This window comes from Nannobrachium achirus, assembly GCF_963921795.1.
Source record: "Nannobrachium achirus genome assembly, chromosome: 23".
Taxonomy (NCBI): domain Eukaryota; kingdom Metazoa; phylum Chordata; class Actinopteri; order Myctophiformes; family Myctophidae; genus Nannobrachium; species Nannobrachium achirus.
The window spans coordinates 40,487,721-40,504,734 of record NC_137830.1 but is presented as its reverse complement, the minus strand read 5'-3'; the positions used below and the strand labels follow the sequence as shown (position 1 = coordinate 40,504,734).

Below are 17,014 nucleotides of genomic sequence, written 5' to 3'. Positions count from 1 at the left end.
TTTGGCAGTTTAAGGACTTTTAAAACCTGTTTAATATCTCAAAAAATAAAATAAAATAGACCATTACAGCATCAAAAATAATCAACAAACTATATAAAAACTGGTAAAACATTGGCCATTTTTAAAGTTGAAACAAAATAAGTTAAGAACCAATTAACCAGTCTGCTTGAAAAGTATGCATCTGTAGCAGCTAGTTGACAGTGCAGAGAGACATAATTGCCTTCCTTTGATCCATTAACAAGGGGCCAATTACTACTTATTGGCATCAGCTGCCAGCTGGACACAGAGTCTGACACAATCACTTTCCCTCTGCAGTGCTCTGTCTGTCTCATTTCTCCAAAAGCCCTTGAATATGATTGAAAATGATTAAGGATTACTGTGATTATGGTAAGCTTACATTTCATATCGCATTCACCTTACCTGTAACTTTCAGTACTCCCAGAAAATATTTTTTTGAGAAAAAAAAAAAAAAAAAACGGCCATATCGGCCAAACGGCCATATCGGCGGCCGATCCGATCACGTGATCGGGCAACACTAAGGCTTACAGGTGTAAACAAAAATAAACCTGATCGTAAACCATACAATATGTGTAGTGCGCACACAACTCCCTAATAACAATACAATACAATACAATCGATGAGAACAACTCAACATGGGTCCTTCTTGAAATTTTGGAAGCCCTATTCACGGCCCGCCCACTCAGCAAATTTCTCAGCAAATTCCTGGTGCTGACGTCAGTTTAGAAGGGTAAAATAACACAGAAATTGCTGGACTTAAAGCCAACAAATCATTATTTCGAACGGTAAAGTAAATTATAATGCTTTGTGCCTTTTACTATCTTGTGTTCTTGATCATGCTAGCCGTATTTTATACTGTACTATTCGGAAATTGCATTAAATTTGCGATTTCTGTGTTAACTCTAGGGGCTTTTAGCAGGGTTTTACCCTTCAAAACGTGACTTCAGCACCAGGAAGTTGCCGAGTGGGCGGGCTGTGAATAGGGCTAATAGGAATGAAGATTTTTATGAAAATCTATACGTTCATCAAATGACTCCAGAGATGTGTAGCCTACCAATAGGCTTATGTGAGTTAACTGAGTTTAGGACAAAATCTGTAGTAGTAGCCTAATTGCGACCGTAGGTCCCATGTTTACTATGAAAACCGGCACATCTTGTCTGTCTGTCTCTCTGTCTGAAGGTCACGCCTGACACTGTGGTTCCCCTGACACATCACTTATGTAAAAATCCATAATATATGGGTATTCCCCTGAATCCCTTTTATGCCCTTATATGAAGATCCCTGATGTCATCGATATACATCACTGGCCAGATGGCCAAGACATTGCCCATATCTGTGTGGCTGGTTCAGATAGGGATCTCCATGTATGGGCATAAAAGGGATTGTATGTTGTTGTGATGTCATGGGAAGCACTCTAACAGAATCCCTTTTATGCCCATATATGGATATCCCTGACGTCATCAATATTAAGCCCATATCTAACAGGACTTCATATGGGAATGCCCATATATGGAGGAACTAGGAAGACTCTCCATATATGGGTACGGTACCAGGGGTCTCCATATATGGGTAACTGGTCCGATATACATCACTGGCCAGATGGACAAGAATTAACGTGACCTCGCTCTGCATGTCGCCCTGAGGCGTCTTACTAGTAGTATTAATTGTAGCCTATGACCTACAGTTCTAGAGTTATAGGCCAAAACGTGAAAGCAGCATGTCATAGCGCCACCATGAGGCCAATTTGAGTGTGCATGTGCAGCAGAGTGGCTGAGAGCCTATGTCTGAGCAAAGTTTCATCTCAGTGTCCGAGATTAGCTGTCTACACACACTCATAGTTGGGCAAAAACATAATATTTTCCTCCCAGCCTGGCTTTGTGGAGATAATCAATCAACTACGTATTATGTATAAACTTCAACAGCAGTAGAAATTGATGCCAAATGACAATTGGAAATATCTAATCATTGTTTCTGAGCTTTTTGTAGTAAAATTAAATAGAATAGCCTTGATTCGGCAGCACTTACACCAACATTTATTAATTAAAATGTGTTTTACAATAGTCTATAATATTTTACACCCAGTCGCCACTAGATGACAGTGTCAAACTGTAGAGGCTGTCAAGGTTGAAGCGCCTGGGCTGGGGCAGTGATAGTGTTGGTTACACCCATAGAGTTATAATAAGAAGGTTACACCTGTTGTCACGCACGTCTGGGGAGGAACTGCGGGTAGTAGGCAAACATTTCTGAGTAAGCCTACTATAATTAACATTTAGATGTATTGATTTTGTGCATTTTAACTTACCTGGTACTGCTGTGTATGTCGTTTTAAAATTACTAGAGCTTTGTTTATGTAGGATTTGGCAACGGCTGTGAGCTGGGAGCTGCTTGTGGTCTTCATGGCCTAGGTCTGGTTCGTGAACTACAACATGACTTCACTCCCAACTTCTAAAAAGCATTTACCGAAGTTCTTGAACCTGCACGTCGGAAAGTCGGAACTCTCCAAGAGACGAAAAGTTGGATGGCCGGAGACCATATGGACAGTCACAGGCACAGCCAGGCTACAATTACAAAGCATCATTATATTATTCACTCATTGAGTGGGGGACTGGGAGCATATTGACTAACTGGACAGACAGGAGCTCAAAGAGTTAAATATTTCCTTTGAGTAGTCCAGCAGGAAGTAGGAGGAACCAGGAAGTTGGGTGAAAAATAAAACCTTACGCGTAGCTTTCGATGCTGTGTTCGTTGCAGCTGCGTAGTCTCGATTTCAGGTACGATTCAGACATTGTTCTGTATGAATGTAACTTTATTTCATACATTTAGTGTACAGTCAATGTAATTTCGTGGGGAGCGGGCGGGGCCGGCGTTGCGACCTGGCTGTCAGCGCTTGTCAAAATCTCTCTGCAGACATCGTACATGTTGTCAATTACACGACAGGGGTTAAACACGTTTTAATAAGTAACTTACCAATGACATTGATTACATATCAATGTCATTTATTCATATCAAACAGCAGTGTGGTGCAGTTCGCCTTGATACAAGACTGACAGATGAAACGCCTTGTGATCCAAGCAATGCAAGCATAGACTGTGGATCCAAGGCTAGCGTGCAGTGCAGCTAGCTCTGGTCTTTTAGAGTCCAGATCGTTAGCAATAAGTTCTCTGGATGCATATGGCTGATAGATTAATCTTCACATTCTAATTTGTAGGATGACATTCAATTCAATTACATTTTCAAGTTAAAGGGCTTATTTGGCATGAGAAAACATACGTTTACATTGCCAAAGCAGAAGTGTACGCAATACAATACAATCAAAACACAATATGTAGTGAAAGGAGTGAAAAGAGTTTTCATGTATCAAGGTTACATGCAGGCAGAGTAGGGATATATACAATGGTTTAATAGTCTTTAAAGGTGGTTGTGTTCCATTTGATATCCTTCTCCTATCACAGCAGCTCACACCTTGACCTTTCTACTTCACCCTGAATATTCACACTGACAGCAGCACTGTTTACACAATAATGTAAACTTCCTCGTTCAGTATGGTCCCATTTCAAGTTTTCAAATGTATAAACAGCTTTTGAAAATGTCAGATCCAGTGATGTTAATAGGTTTTTAATGTAATGAGTCCCGGGACCCAAGGAGGGTCTTTCGGATGAGTCCCAGGGATATTTTATGGGTCCCACAAAAATTCAACGCGTCATGTCATTTTTGACAAAGTGCAGCATTTAACTTGAATTGGTTATTATATGGTTATTTACATTGTTTATCTTACAAAATACATACAAAAACGAATGAAACAATTAAACTATAATAGTACCTTGAGATGAAGAAGCACTAGGGATGGAGCTCGTTAATTTTTATTGATAATGAGCACCTTATCGATGTTGCTTATCGAGCCGGGCTTTTATCGAGCCCACTATTGAGCTTTTTTCTGTTATTTTGTGGAAAGACATGATGAGACACTATATATATATAATTACAGTACTATTCATGAATTAATAATAATAGCCTACTGTAAAACTATACTATAAACTATAGGCTAACATTTCCATGTCTCTCTTTTTTTCTTTTTTACAGTAAATGCATATCTATTTTTTCCATTAAATACATTTGACCAGGGCCTTCAAATACAGTACTTTAACAGACAGAAGGCAAGTCAACCTTTTTATTTTTGGAAAATATTTGAAGAAACTAAATGTGTACCGTCTCTTTAACAATTTATAATGCATAGTACGACGGTGTCACGCAACAAAAACATACCCAATCAACAAGCTCAAACCGTGTCTGCTCGCACCGCGTTGTGATCTCGGTAGACTCAGAAGTCGCGCTGGCAACGCTACGGATTCATTCGCACGCACGGAGCGATACATTATAACTCTATGGCAGTGATTTTGAGTGTCCCAAACGGATTATTATCGATGGAATCATTCATATTTTCAAGCACCACATACTGTGGGTGGAAGAGAACGGTTGTCGCGCTGCTTCAACAGCCCGCGTTGGAGTTGTTTCAACTCGTCTCAGACTAGCTCTGGTCCATAGCGTTAGTGGAGGAGAACTCCACTAACGCTATGGACTAGAGCTAGTCGCAGACGTGCAAAGTTATTGATTGCACTTGGGTCTTATGTGATGCATTATGGACAAGTGCCTGGCTCCGTCTGCATTGTCGAAGACAGTGTTCCCTCCCGAGCATGATGTAACAACCGTGCTGCATATAGCCCATTGTATTAGCTCTCCCCTTGTCTTTTCCAAAAGGTAACCAAACTTTTTAGTGTTTCACGCGTTCCACTGTTGTTCCGCGGCACGCATGCACTTCCAAAGCACACAACTATCGATGACACATTGTACCTCCCGGCCCCCGGCCGCTATAGCAGCCCATGACGTGACGCTTACCCGATAACACCCACGTTCGGTGGGGGGGAACCCTTCTTGGTGTATCACCTAACACGCTGTGCCACTATGGTCAGAGAGCGGCCCGGTGCTACGCTAAAACTAAGGCACCCATTGAATTCTGTGACCATGCAAACACACACTGTCGTTAGTTCTATCGTCTGTTTTAAGACTTTCTACGCGGATTTCATTTGTGTTAACGTAGGGTACAGTAGCATGCCTTCACCCATAAACAATGGTGGCGTCTGTGGACTTTTTAAAATATATATTTTTTCGCGACGTGGTAAATTATTTTCACGTGGACTCTGGAGGCGATGCGTCCGTGGGACCCCAGATCACTGACGTGAATGCGTCTCTAGGCAACGTGAATGCGTCAGAGACGCGGGATGCGCACGTAATGACGTCACTGAGATCTATAAGCTCACAATGCGTCGCAATGTTGTGACACATTGTGAGCTTGTAGATCGGCTATTTTCAAATGGCCCTAAATGATATATGGCTGAAGTGTTTTGTTATAATAATCAAAATCTACAAAGCATAAAGTGTTAAAATAAATGTAGTTGAGTAAAAGTACAATGTTTGGATCTGAGATGTAGTGGAGTAGAAGCAAAAGTATTTGAAATGTAAATACATAAAGTACAAATAATATATACAATATTGATTTGCGATTATATTCAATTTGAAGGCTTTCCTGAATAGTTCTATGAAAGTAAGCTGTGTTAGTGTATTGTATATATTATCTGTTTGTCTGACGCCCACATCTTTTCCACTGTCCTTTTTAATTCTAGTTTCCTTCTCGGACGAACTGTTTCCAGTGAGTGTGAAGAATGGCTGGTAGACTCTCGCTCCCAGAACTGGACCTCACCTGCCCCATATGTTGCGATATCTTCCGAGACCCAGTGGTCCTCAAGTGCAGCCACAGTTTCTGTGCAGCCTGCCTACAGCAGTACTGGTCTCCGCGGGGACATGGCCGCGACTGTCCTCTCTGCAGGAAAGAGTCTGCAGACGAACCTGTGGCCAGTCTGACCCTGAAGAACTTATGTGACGCCTACATTCAGGATGACGAACCGGAAGCTCCAGGAGCAGAGCTTTACTGTCATCCAGGAGAGATATGTCCTCTTCATGAGGAGAAATTCAAGCTATTTTGCCTGCAGGACAAGGAGCCCATCTGTATCGTCTGCCACACGTCCAGAAAGCACAAACAGCACGAGTGCTGTCCACTTGCAGAGGCCGTTGTTGACATGAAGGTAGAGATCAAGGTTTTACGTCGCGTTAACAGAATAATGTGACTGTTTTCAGAAGATGATTAAGAAAAAAAAATGTTGTGTGATTTTTGTCTTATTGTCTGGTAAATCCTCAGTAAAAATATGCAAAAGTGTGTCTAGGCTACAGGTGCTCACTTTGATTTCGCCCACAATTGTCTACACAGGAGGAAATGAAGCATGCAATCAGGGATTTGCAGGAGAAGAGGGAGGCTTTTGAGAACATGAAGAAAAGCTATGAGGATACTGAGGCACACATTCAGGTGTTGTTTTTGTGGTTGTTTTTTTAAGATGTCATAAAACTTTGTAGATGATTTCCAGACTGTAGTGACAAAGGTTATCATTTCAGGTCCAAGCGCAGTTTGTGGAGAGACGGACACGAGAGGAGTTTGAGGAACTCTACCGTTTCCTGAAAGCAGCGGAAGAGGCCAAGGTGGATGACCTGAAGAAAGAGGAGGCGGAGAAGATTCAGGCAGTGAGACAGAGGATTGGTGAAATGACCAGAAATATAACCTCTCTGTCTGAGTCCATCACAGCCTTGCAGGTGGTGATGGATACGCAGGGCATTTCTGTCCTTAACGTAAGTTGGCGCAAGTCTTGTCAGATTGTATCAGTTATAGTTTTTTATTTCCAATGATGATGAACTTGTTTTCTCTTCCAGGAATGCAAGAAGACACTGGAAAGGTGAGTGGCCTTTTAGTCGGTTCTCTCATTCTCTTATGTTGCAATGTCAGTTGTGTTAAATATCGATTTCTTTCTTTCTTTCTTTCTTTTTTTCTAGGGCTCAGTGTCCACTGGAGGACCCAGTTATGACTCCAGGAGCCCTAATAGATGTTGCCGAACACCTGGGGTCCCTAAAGTACACTGTGTGGGAGAGGATGCAAAGTGTTGTCAATTACAGTGAGTGCTTAATATAGGACTAAGATTTTTTTTTAAAAGTGTTATTGCCCTGGTCATAAGGAGGAATGTTGCAACATATTCTAACATGAGCATTAGTCATTCACAAGGTACAAAGAACACATTGAATGAACCAGAACGACAACAACGCTATTACATTCATTACAGTTAGACAGCTAATGAACTGCACTGTTATCTGTAGCTCCGGTGACTCTGGACCCAAACACGGCTGCCCCTTGGCTCTTGCTCTCAGATGATCTTACCAGTGTCAGTGACAGCGATGTCAAGCAACGGCTTCCCGACAACCCTGAGAGATTTGACCCGGACACAGGCGTACTGGGCCGCCAGATGTTCGCCACAGGAAAGCACTTCTGGGAGGTAGAAGTTGGGGGAAACACTGCCTGGGTCCTCGGCGTGGCTAAAGAATCTGTCCTGAGGAAAGAGAAAGTGTCCTCGGTGCTGAAGAACGGCTACTATACAGTGTACTTCTACCACGAAATGTATTTTGCAGGTACCTCGCCTTTAACCAGACTTAACCTGAAGAGAAACCCCCAGAGAATCAGAGTGCAACTGGATTGTGACAAGAGGCAGGTGGGCTTTTATGACACAGCTGACGACAAGCACATCTACACCTTCAAGCACATCCCCGAGATGGTCTTCCCTTACTTCTGGGTAGGATGCAAACAATTCCCTTTGAAGATTGAGCCACTGGAGATTTCTGTGAAAGCAGTTGATTATTGGGTATAAGACCTCAGCCATACATCCTGACCGACGCTATTTAAAGACGATATGAAATGACACCTTGAGAGCCTATTTCCTAGTGTAGCAGCCTAGGCAGGTCTCAGCCAATCAGTGTTGGAGGCAGGGTAGACCACATTAGAAGTGTGCAGCTATTAGAGACACAGGCTCCTACAAATTCACACCCCCTATTGTGACAGCGGCTCCACTTCGGGTAAGGGAGAACAGTGTACTGCAGCTGTCAATGCAATTATGAGAGGCATCGTAAAATACAGTAATTTCACTGGTTGAATACGGAGGTTGTAGGGATTTTATTTGTGTTCTAATGTGTCCCATTTGTTTAATTCTCCTTTTTAATGTGATATAACTGCCATCGCAATATACAACCCACAACATACCATAATATGCTTCATCAGTGAGTCAAAAGTGTTAGCATTGGAAATTTTAAGTTTTAAGTGGCCGCATGGTACTCCCGACATGGACGCATCCCTTGTGGTTTTCAATACCCAGATACGCTTGTATCTCGTGTATAATTAGGCTATTTATTTCGGGAAATTATCGCATCTTGCTTCTTCCAAACGGAGTCTTGCAGGTTATTTTTTGATTAATACTAACCTGGAGAATTCACTCTGTAGTTGAAAATGTCGGGATCTTCAAAGTCAGCGCTCGTAAATGCATTACAGAAAAGACAGTGATGTCACTGAAAAGCGACAGGTTCTCTGTCTGCCTTCTCCCCTCTGCTCTGTTAGCATTATGGGTAATCCATTCAAGTGGCAAATTAAATGTGACACACATCATTTATTTAGAAAACAAGAAGATATGTTGGCAGAGTCAGTCCAAACATTTGGAAAAATATTTGTATTTAAATCAATATAGTCTTCAATTCATGTAGGATTATATTAATATTAGGCTAACCACAGTTGAATTACAATGACTTGCAATGTACTGCAAGCCAGCCTATGGGCTGGCTTGCAGTACACCGTTTTCCCTTACCCGAAGTGAGACCGCTGTCTCAATTGTGGGCCTGAATTTGTAGGCGCCTGCCCTGTGTGTCTGAGGACTGATTTTGGGTGTTGAGGACTACCATGAACCGCCTGGATGTCATTTTTGTCCACAATGTAAAATAATGTAAAACAAAGCAGTGCCGAATAATCCATTACTGCAGTGCCTAATTCATGAATTATTTTAGGGTACTCTTAAACCTTAAAAAGATGATAGTTTGTAATGTGCAGCTGTGGCCATGTTTGTCAATGAATCGTAGCTCTCTGTTGGGAGAATCAAGGGTTTATTTTTCACTCACTCACAGGTGCAAGATTGGGAGATTGATTGACAGATGCCTGTCATATTGGTTGAAATAGATTAGTACTTGCTGATAATCACACATTTGTTTTTGTTTGATGGGAAGTAAATACGATGGACTATACACAATCAACATCTTTTTGCCACATTAACTATGTTAAAAATTAACACTGGTATGTAACAATGTGTGTGTGTGCAATGGAATTAAGGCCAAATACATATTTTACCTTTACATTTGAGAATGGCACTTATCTGTTCTTTTCAAATCTTGTTGGTATTGCACAGAGAGTAGCAGACAATGTCAGATGTGATTGATACTGTTAGGCTACTACTATATTTGCAGAGCAGAGATTTTGTACCTGGCAGTGGCACTGTGGCAAACACTAGGCATTTGTTTTGTTTATTCTTTTTTGAGAACTCAGAACTGCACTGTATTTTTCGTAAACTTTTTTTTAAAATTTTGACCGAGTAACAGACAGCTGTTACAGTTGACTTGTATAGACTTGTATTGATCATTTGTAGTCTGAAGATATCCCCCGACTATTAATTCATGTTTTTGTTGGCCTTTTATCAGTATTGGAGTCTACTATTTAAGTGGAAATGCTGTGGATACCAAACTGTTGACCGCCTTTCATACTTGAACTGGAAGTAACTCTGTATAAAGACACATTTATTCAACTTTGCTGTCAAATCAGTCACAGAGGTCCCCATCATTTAAGGGTCCATTTAGGTCCAAACTACAATTTAGCTGGGGGAAGCCCTGCAAGGACCCCTGAGTGTCCCTCTACCCCACTTTGAGAATCACTAGCTTTTATGTGGGACTAGTGTCAAGATATAGTACATTAATTACAAAATCATTTGCCGGGCCAGATGTCATCACTGGTGGGCCAATTTTTGGCCCACCAGTTGCCTAACACTGATATATAGGATATGGTACTAGTGGTTAATGGATTATATTTGAATTGCACTTTTCTGAAGTTACTTTGATTAATGTATTTTACACTGAAAAGCTTTTCAGGATCTAAAAGAATCATTAAAAAATATCAAACAGTAATTTAATGGTTCAATATTCATTTATTGAGAGCAATGAGTTCACAATGTCAGAATTGAATGTCACATACCAAAGTCCTCTGTAGTAAAGAATGTGATATTCCAAAAATATATGATACAAACCATTGCCTCTTCAAACTGCTACATATTTGATTTATTTGTCTTTCTCATTTAAACAATGAGGGAAAAACAACTCATCGTAGGGTGCTGGCACAATTCTCTATTTGAACATGATTAAACCGCTTGAAAGGAACCAGTTTGCCATTTTCCTGTTAAAAACAAGAGTTAACCTGAGGACCTACTCGAGTAGGAACATACCATACTTTAATAGGTAAACATAAAAGTCCAACCCATCAACATCATCTCCACTTAAAGTCCTTTATCCTTCCAAGGCCAGGTTTAGACAATATTTAAGTGACCATGATCAAAAGCGATCTAGGGATCTCCACTGAATGTCTGGTATCTTAATGTGAAAGGATTAGACATCATGGCATATCAGTAACAACCTGCCACTCTTAATTAAATTTAATTCATATTTCACAATATTTAAAGATCACTGGGAGAAATCAGATATTAAGGCAAAACTCATGATAAATCCCTTTTTCAAATTCATTGTGCAATTCTGCTTTTACGTACAATTCCAAATGGGTAAGACAATATCACAATTAAACATTAAAAACAGTTTCACTAAAACACAAAAACCCATGAGTTTAAGTAAGATATATCCTATTCTCAATAATGCACTTTCCACACCAGCAAACAGAAGTAAGAGAAGAATGAGTTACTGTATGATTAAAACATACAGCCATATTTTAACATGAGTAAAATAGACAAATTACAAAGCAACTGCGGCAAAATCATTGTTAAACATTGGCTAGAGTTATAAATCATAAAATGTCAGGGTATTTGCACTAGTTTTTGATGATAGCGCTTGTCTCACTCAAAGGTAATACAAGTGCTTGGTTTTTCTCTTCCCTTTTATCTTGTGCACATGTGTGCACAAGCATAGATATGCACTGGCTAAAACAAAAGGAATACGCCACTGTCAAGTTTCTGGTTGTTAATCGGTTTGTGACATTAACTGTGTTAACTTTACAAGCAATACCAGACAAGAAAACTAACATTTTACTGCCACACATCAGTAATCATCAGACAGCTCTTTGCTGTCAGATCCTCCTAGAATACCCAGAATTCACTCTAAAGGCAGTGATTTTAGGCAGTCTGTGTGGCCAATATTATGGTGCTTTGAATCGAGGCTTCTGTGATACAGAGAGCGTTGATGAAATTAGCACCATGTACTGTATTGTTCATTACACCTATCAATACAGACAATACAGATTATGTGATATCTTATGTGCAAAGTTGATATTTTATCCAGAGGTTGATGCTAAAGGAAAGGCCATGGATCACTCAAATAGTTGGAGATCATCCTCAGGGACCATACTGTAGTATATATATATTTTGGATTCACGAAAAGTTAGATTTTTAGATAACTTTTCTATAACTATAAATGTAAATGTTGGCCTAAATTTTTATAGGAATGGCCTATATTGGAATCAGTAAGGGGCCGTGTGTTCACCAATACGTTTTTCCCCCCCGTTTTGAATTGTTTACAATGGGACTGCTGTGCTTTTGGAAACTCCAGCAGCATGATGAGGCACTGAGCGTTTATTTCGCGCATGAGCGTGCACTCGTGCTGTTTTTAGGCAAGCACGCACCTTGACGTTTTCAGCCGGGAAAAAACACCTCGATTGACATAGCCTCACACGGCAGTTTTTAAGAAATGTTTTGGACTTAAAGTGGTGGAGAAACAGATGGACCAAACCGACATCGCCTTCTTTAGAGCCCAGCCACAAGCAGGGCTAAAAACAGTGGAATATTCCTTTAAGACAGTATGAAAAAAATTACAAATAGAAGGCAATGTATCCATTGCCAACAAGGGAACACCAACATCACCAAAAAACATCCCCTGCACCCGGTATTGCTTCCACTTCACACCTGTTCATTAGTGTGATCCGAGTGCGAGTCCTGTTAGAGGTGGTGCTAATGACAATAGGCAGTAAGGGTCATGGACATTGGACAGGTCCAGTATGGGTTTACTCCTCTCAAAGGTAGATTTGCTGGTGACTATGACTGTACAAATGTCAAGACGGGCAGACGCACAACAGAAAACACGCTTGGGTACAACTGTTCATTGTCCTGTTGGATGTGTTACACCGTTGAGAGGCGCGTTAGTGTGTTTGTGTGAGCACAATCGATTCACTCCTCCCCAGGAGAAGGGGTTGGTGAGGAGACGAAGGGGGAGGGTGCAACACAGTAAAATCCTCAGTATACATGTGTAACTCAGAAGAGTCCACAAATAAAACCATTTTCTCAGAGTTTAACACTGGTGATTCATTCGCAGGCCAACTTGCTGTCAAAGCTGGACAGGCCAATGGCGAAGGCTTGCAGGGCGCACATGGGGTAGTTGTAGTCGAGAGTGAAGATGTCCTCCGCCACTCTGCCAAACTGCATGACAATGTAATCAGCTGTGAGGGAAGAGAACAAATATGACAAATATAAATATGACTGGGAAATATAGAGGGTATGCGCATGCATAAAGTGAATGGCAAATCGAGTGGCAAATGGAGTTGAGTTGAGTAACGTCGTTTAATGCAATCAGACAGGACTTTTCTGTTGGGATGTATGGGCTGTCAAGGCCAGAAAGTAGTTTTTTGGTATGATGCTGATGTCATGCGCATATCCTCTTTAGGGAAAAAATGTATAGTACAAAGTTGACCACCAAAGTTGAAAACCACAGAAAACTAAAATTCCGATTCCCACGTGATACATTCCAACCCAGTGCCTCCCACTGCAAAAATAAGAAAAAAAAGACAGAAGGAGGGAAAGACAGAAACTTACGGTCATTGTCATGGACAATCTGAAAGTTCTTGACCGAGGCTTGAGTGACGCGGCCGTGGAAGTTGAGCACGTATGACTGGGTGTCGTCATTCCACACAGGGGCCTTGTTGTGCAGCTCAATCAGGCTGTCCAGCGAGTGATTCTGGTACTTATTCAGAAGACTCTCCTGCTCCTGGAAAACAACCATAACCACACAACGAATTATACTTCATGTCACCCACATGAACACACACACACCCACATTTTGACGGGTGATCATCTGATAATTAGGGAGTTCATCAAGGTTCCAATCTGATAATTAGGGAGTTCATCAAGGTTCCAATAAGCACATTTAGTGTTTCCCTGATGTCTACAATTATTGAATATAATCACATGCCCAAAATAAAGTATGAGTGGTTAACTCATTGAATGCCATTTCAAGATGGCCCCCAAGTACCAGACTGCCACTATCCTAGATTTCTAGTGCACGGATCAATTTTTAGTGCACGGATCGTGCACGCCCATGCACCATATATGCATCATATGTGTAGTACTTTTTAACAGCTTTCAAACAAAAAAATCCGCTTGGAAATCCGTTCAGGCATTCATGAGATAGAAGCCTTCAAAGTCAGACAAAACAAACACTGCCACCTTCCAAATTTCTAGTGCACGGATCAATTGTTAGTGCACGGATCGTGCACGCCCATGCCTAGATCATGCACCATATGTGTAGTACTTTTTAACAGCTTTCAAACAAAAAAATCCGCTTGGAAATCCGTTCAGGCATTCATGAGATACAAGCCTTCAAAGTCAGACAAAACAGCCATTTTTGACATTTTGAAAGATGTGTTTGTTATGGGGCTAAACATGCAATTTCGCAATTGCGATCATGCCTAATACATTTGAGGCATTTTTAGAATTTTTTTTTTCAAAATGGCTTCCAACTCGGGAAACTCGGGCTGTGGCAGCCTGGGAGTACTGTAATAACTCGTGAAACTCGTGCCTTGGCAGTCAATGAGTTAATGAAAGGGTTGTATTTGACACAATTGACAAATACTTTCACAACACTAGCAGCAGGAGAGGATAAGACTCACATTGCTTGGCCGCACAGGTACTCTCTCGAAGTTCAAGTCCATCCCAGGAATGATTACTGTCATTTTTCGTGGACCTTTGAATCCTAGCACGTTAGTCTCCTGCAGAATGGGACAATCACAGCGATGGTTAGGCAACGATCTCTTTCATGACAACATGACACAGGGGGGGAAAAACAGATGGAGTGTACTGTACATGTGTATGAGCGTGTGCACTTGTGTGTTGCGTTCAACCCACATAGCAGATAGCAGCCAGCTCTTGCCGTGTGTTGCTCTCATCTAGCAGTGCCCCGGGGTTCTTGCAGGGGTTGGTGCCGTTGTCATACACTGTGAACTTTGTGCCCATCAGGTTGGACCTGCAAAAACACACAGCGGTGACATGCTGCTGAAAGAATGTCTAAAGGGAATTCCTCTGGTACTCAATTCTCAGATGCCAGAATGGTACTGGGTCATCGTGGAGGGCTCAACGCAATTTGGGGAGGATTTGAAAGTGACATTTGAAACTATAATCCATGTGGAGTATTAACCACTGACATTTAGAGATTAGTGTGCTGTGTGCAGAGTGAATCACTAGGCTTTACCTCAGTTTACCCATGAAGCTCTCTCCCTCTCGTGAAAGGTCTGTAGCATCCACTGAAATAAGGTAATTGGACGTCTTGCTCTTTTTCCTCTTCCTTCCTGCTAGCAGAAACACCTAGAGAGAGAGAGAGAGAGAGAGAGAGAGAAATCAGCCATCCCTGCATACCCTCAAGAAGAGCCTCTGTCTGTTTGTTGTATCCGTTCTTGTTCCAATTTCTTACTTTCATGCGTCTGCCTAAATTACTGTTACAGATGTAGGATTCGAATATGGTGTCTCCCCAGCCTCAGTTTGGCTTTGGGGATATGTAGGGTGGGCGATTTAGGGACAGAGACCATAGAAAGAGTTTTTTTTAGCTGCCAGCGCCTCACTGCCATGCATTTCTATGGTAAAGAGTGCTCCTCCTTTTCCCAGTGCCAAGCATCGCGTTTCAGCGTTCTTGGCACCCAGTGTTTTTCTTGGGCGGAGTGCTCAAGGCACTTCACGCTGAAAATGGAGTGCCGCTCATCAATGTCACATTTGATTCTCCGGGCCATGCCTGATAAGTCATTTACGGCGCTATTTCAGCTAATAATGCAGGCAGGGGTGTCGCACCAAATTCTGGGCCCTGGGTACAGGATTCACTGCGGGCCCCCCATGAGTGTTAAAAATAGCAGATCTACAAGCTCGCAGAGCGCTGTGAGCTTGTATATCTGCTATTTTTCAATAGCTAAAGTATAAAATAATTAAGGCCCCTCCACCTTGGGCCTTAGTAAGTCCCACTTTTCCCCCCCTTGTGACACCCCTGAATGCAGTACATTAAAGCACAGCAGTGATAGAAAGGTTTGAATGTTGCGTCAATAAATGCTTCATGCAAGAACTCAGGGCCTCCACTGCTCATAAAACGCTTTCTGTGGGCACGGTCAGGCTCTAGGTAGCTAAGCAGGACTACATCAATCCTCTGTGTGGACAGTTTGTTGCATCGGTTCTTGTTCACTGAAATTACTGAGAAAAATCATTGCATTTTTTAAATCATGAAAATCTTTGCTTTTTGGGGGGGAATGTTTTTTTTTTTAGGTTTTGAAATAATAATAATTAAAAACAAAATGTAGGAGACAAAACATTAAGGCACCCACAAATGGGTCCCAGTGCACTACATCAGAGGTCTTCAACAGGGGGTCCGGGACCGCTAAGGGGTCCTCACAGTTACTACAGGGGGGCCACCAAATCTTTGTGTGATAGGCTCATGTTTTATACATTAATCACTGGAACCCTAGCATCCCTATTATAGTGGAACATTAGCCAAACAATAGCAGATCTACAAGCTCACAATGCCTCGCAGCTATTTTTTGGCACAGAGGATTGGTGTAGAGGGAAAAGAAGAGCAGACTAGTAGGTATTGACAGTTCAAGTGGTTAAATGTATGAAAATACACATTAATCCAACCTACACAGATGATACTGTGCTGTCAAACAAGTCTAAGCTGTATAAGAAATCGATGAACATTGCAGCACAATTTCATACGATATGTAGTGGGGGGTCCCTGCTTCATCTCTCTCTCAGCTAAGGGGTCCTTGGCCTGAAAACGTTGAAGACCCCTGCGCTACATGGATGCTCCTCAAGAGCAATGGCTCGTCTCTCTCACCCTCCGGCCGTCTTCTCTCTCCATGTGCATGAAGTAGGTGGGATAGAGGCCCCGGTCCATGCCCTTCTTGTCCCGGGTGATGCGACACTTGACGGTGACGCCGCGCGGGGCCGGACGCAGGACAAACTCCTCCAGGTTGTCCACGTCGATTAGCGAGCTCTCTGCCGTGGGCGAGCCGGGGGGCACCAGCTCCTGCTGGAGTCAATCCATCAGAGGTATTCATTAGGGGTGTAACGATATAGTAACTGCATCGAAATATCGTTTTTAACTTCGAAGTATATCGAAATGAAAACAGCTAAAATCGAATCGAATCGTTTGATTTTGTATCGTATCGAATCGGCAGTGCAAAGAATCGATTGTATCGATACTACCTACTTGTGCATTGTATTTGGTATTTTTAAAGGTGATACACCATGCATTTAAAAAGTATTTATGTCATATTGTTTATGTCCCCCCCCCCCCCAAAAAAAATCTTTTTGAAAAAAAAATCATTTTTGAAAAAACACTTTTTTTGAAAAAATCTTTTTTTTGATTATTATTTTTTTTATGATGACGTCACAATCGGCAGATGACGTCACAATCGGCAGCAAATCTGGATAGCCTGTTTTGAGAACCCGTGGGATACTTTTAACCTTTGCCTTGTGAGGATAGAAGGTGCTAGTGGGACCCCAAAAAAAGGTTTTAAAAT

The 17,014-nt window shown here is 41.7% G+C and overlaps 2 protein-coding genes across 2 annotated transcripts in view; one reads left to right on the top strand and one right to left on the bottom strand.

Annotated features, from left to right (window-relative positions):
- The first annotated feature begins 2,768 nt into the window (after positions 1-2,768).
- On the top strand, positions 2,769-10,038 carry trim35-14 (tripartite motif containing 35-14). The gene is made up of 7 exons (XM_080754121.1): positions 2,769-2,789; positions 5,697-6,155; positions 6,338-6,433; positions 6,520-6,750; positions 6,832-6,854; positions 6,952-7,070; positions 7,270-10,038. The coding sequence occupies exons 2-7, from the start codon at positions 5,736-5,738 to the stop codon at positions 7,812-7,814; spliced, it is 1,434 nt and encodes a 477-aa protein (XP_080610247.1). The 5' UTR covers positions 2,769-2,789; positions 5,697-5,735; the 3' UTR covers positions 7,815-10,038.
- A 2,510-nt stretch (positions 10,039-12,548) lies between these two features.
- tulp3 (TUB like protein 3) overlaps positions 12,549-17,014 on the bottom strand; it is a gene marked incomplete at both ends in the record, with an annotated part of 31,850 nt that continues 27,384 nt past the window's right edge. The window contains 6 exons of the mRNA XM_080753977.1: positions 12,549-12,682; positions 13,056-13,227; positions 14,129-14,227; positions 14,364-14,481; positions 14,707-14,819; positions 16,327-16,518. Coding sequence (XP_080610103.1) covers positions 12,549-12,682; positions 13,056-13,227; positions 14,129-14,227; positions 14,364-14,481; positions 14,707-14,819; positions 16,327-16,518 — 828 coding nt within the window. The remainder of the gene's footprint in view (positions 12,683-13,055; positions 13,228-14,128; positions 14,228-14,363; positions 14,482-14,706; positions 14,820-16,326; positions 16,519-17,014) is intronic.

Excerpts from the sequence above, each read along its gene's own strand:
- trim35-14 (XM_080754121.1), top strand. The coding sequence starts at position 5,736 with ATGGCTGGTAGACTCTCGCTCCCAGAACTGGACCTCACCTGCCCCATA. Across the intron at positions 6,434-6,519 it reads ATACTGAGGCACACATTCAG|GTCCAAGCGCAGTTTGTGGA; the intron begins GTGTTGTTTTTG and ends TTATCATTTCAG. Across the intron at positions 7,071-7,269 it reads GCAAAGTGTTGTCAATTACA|CTCCGGTGACTCTGGACCCA; the intron begins GTGAGTGCTTAA and ends TGTTATCTGTAG.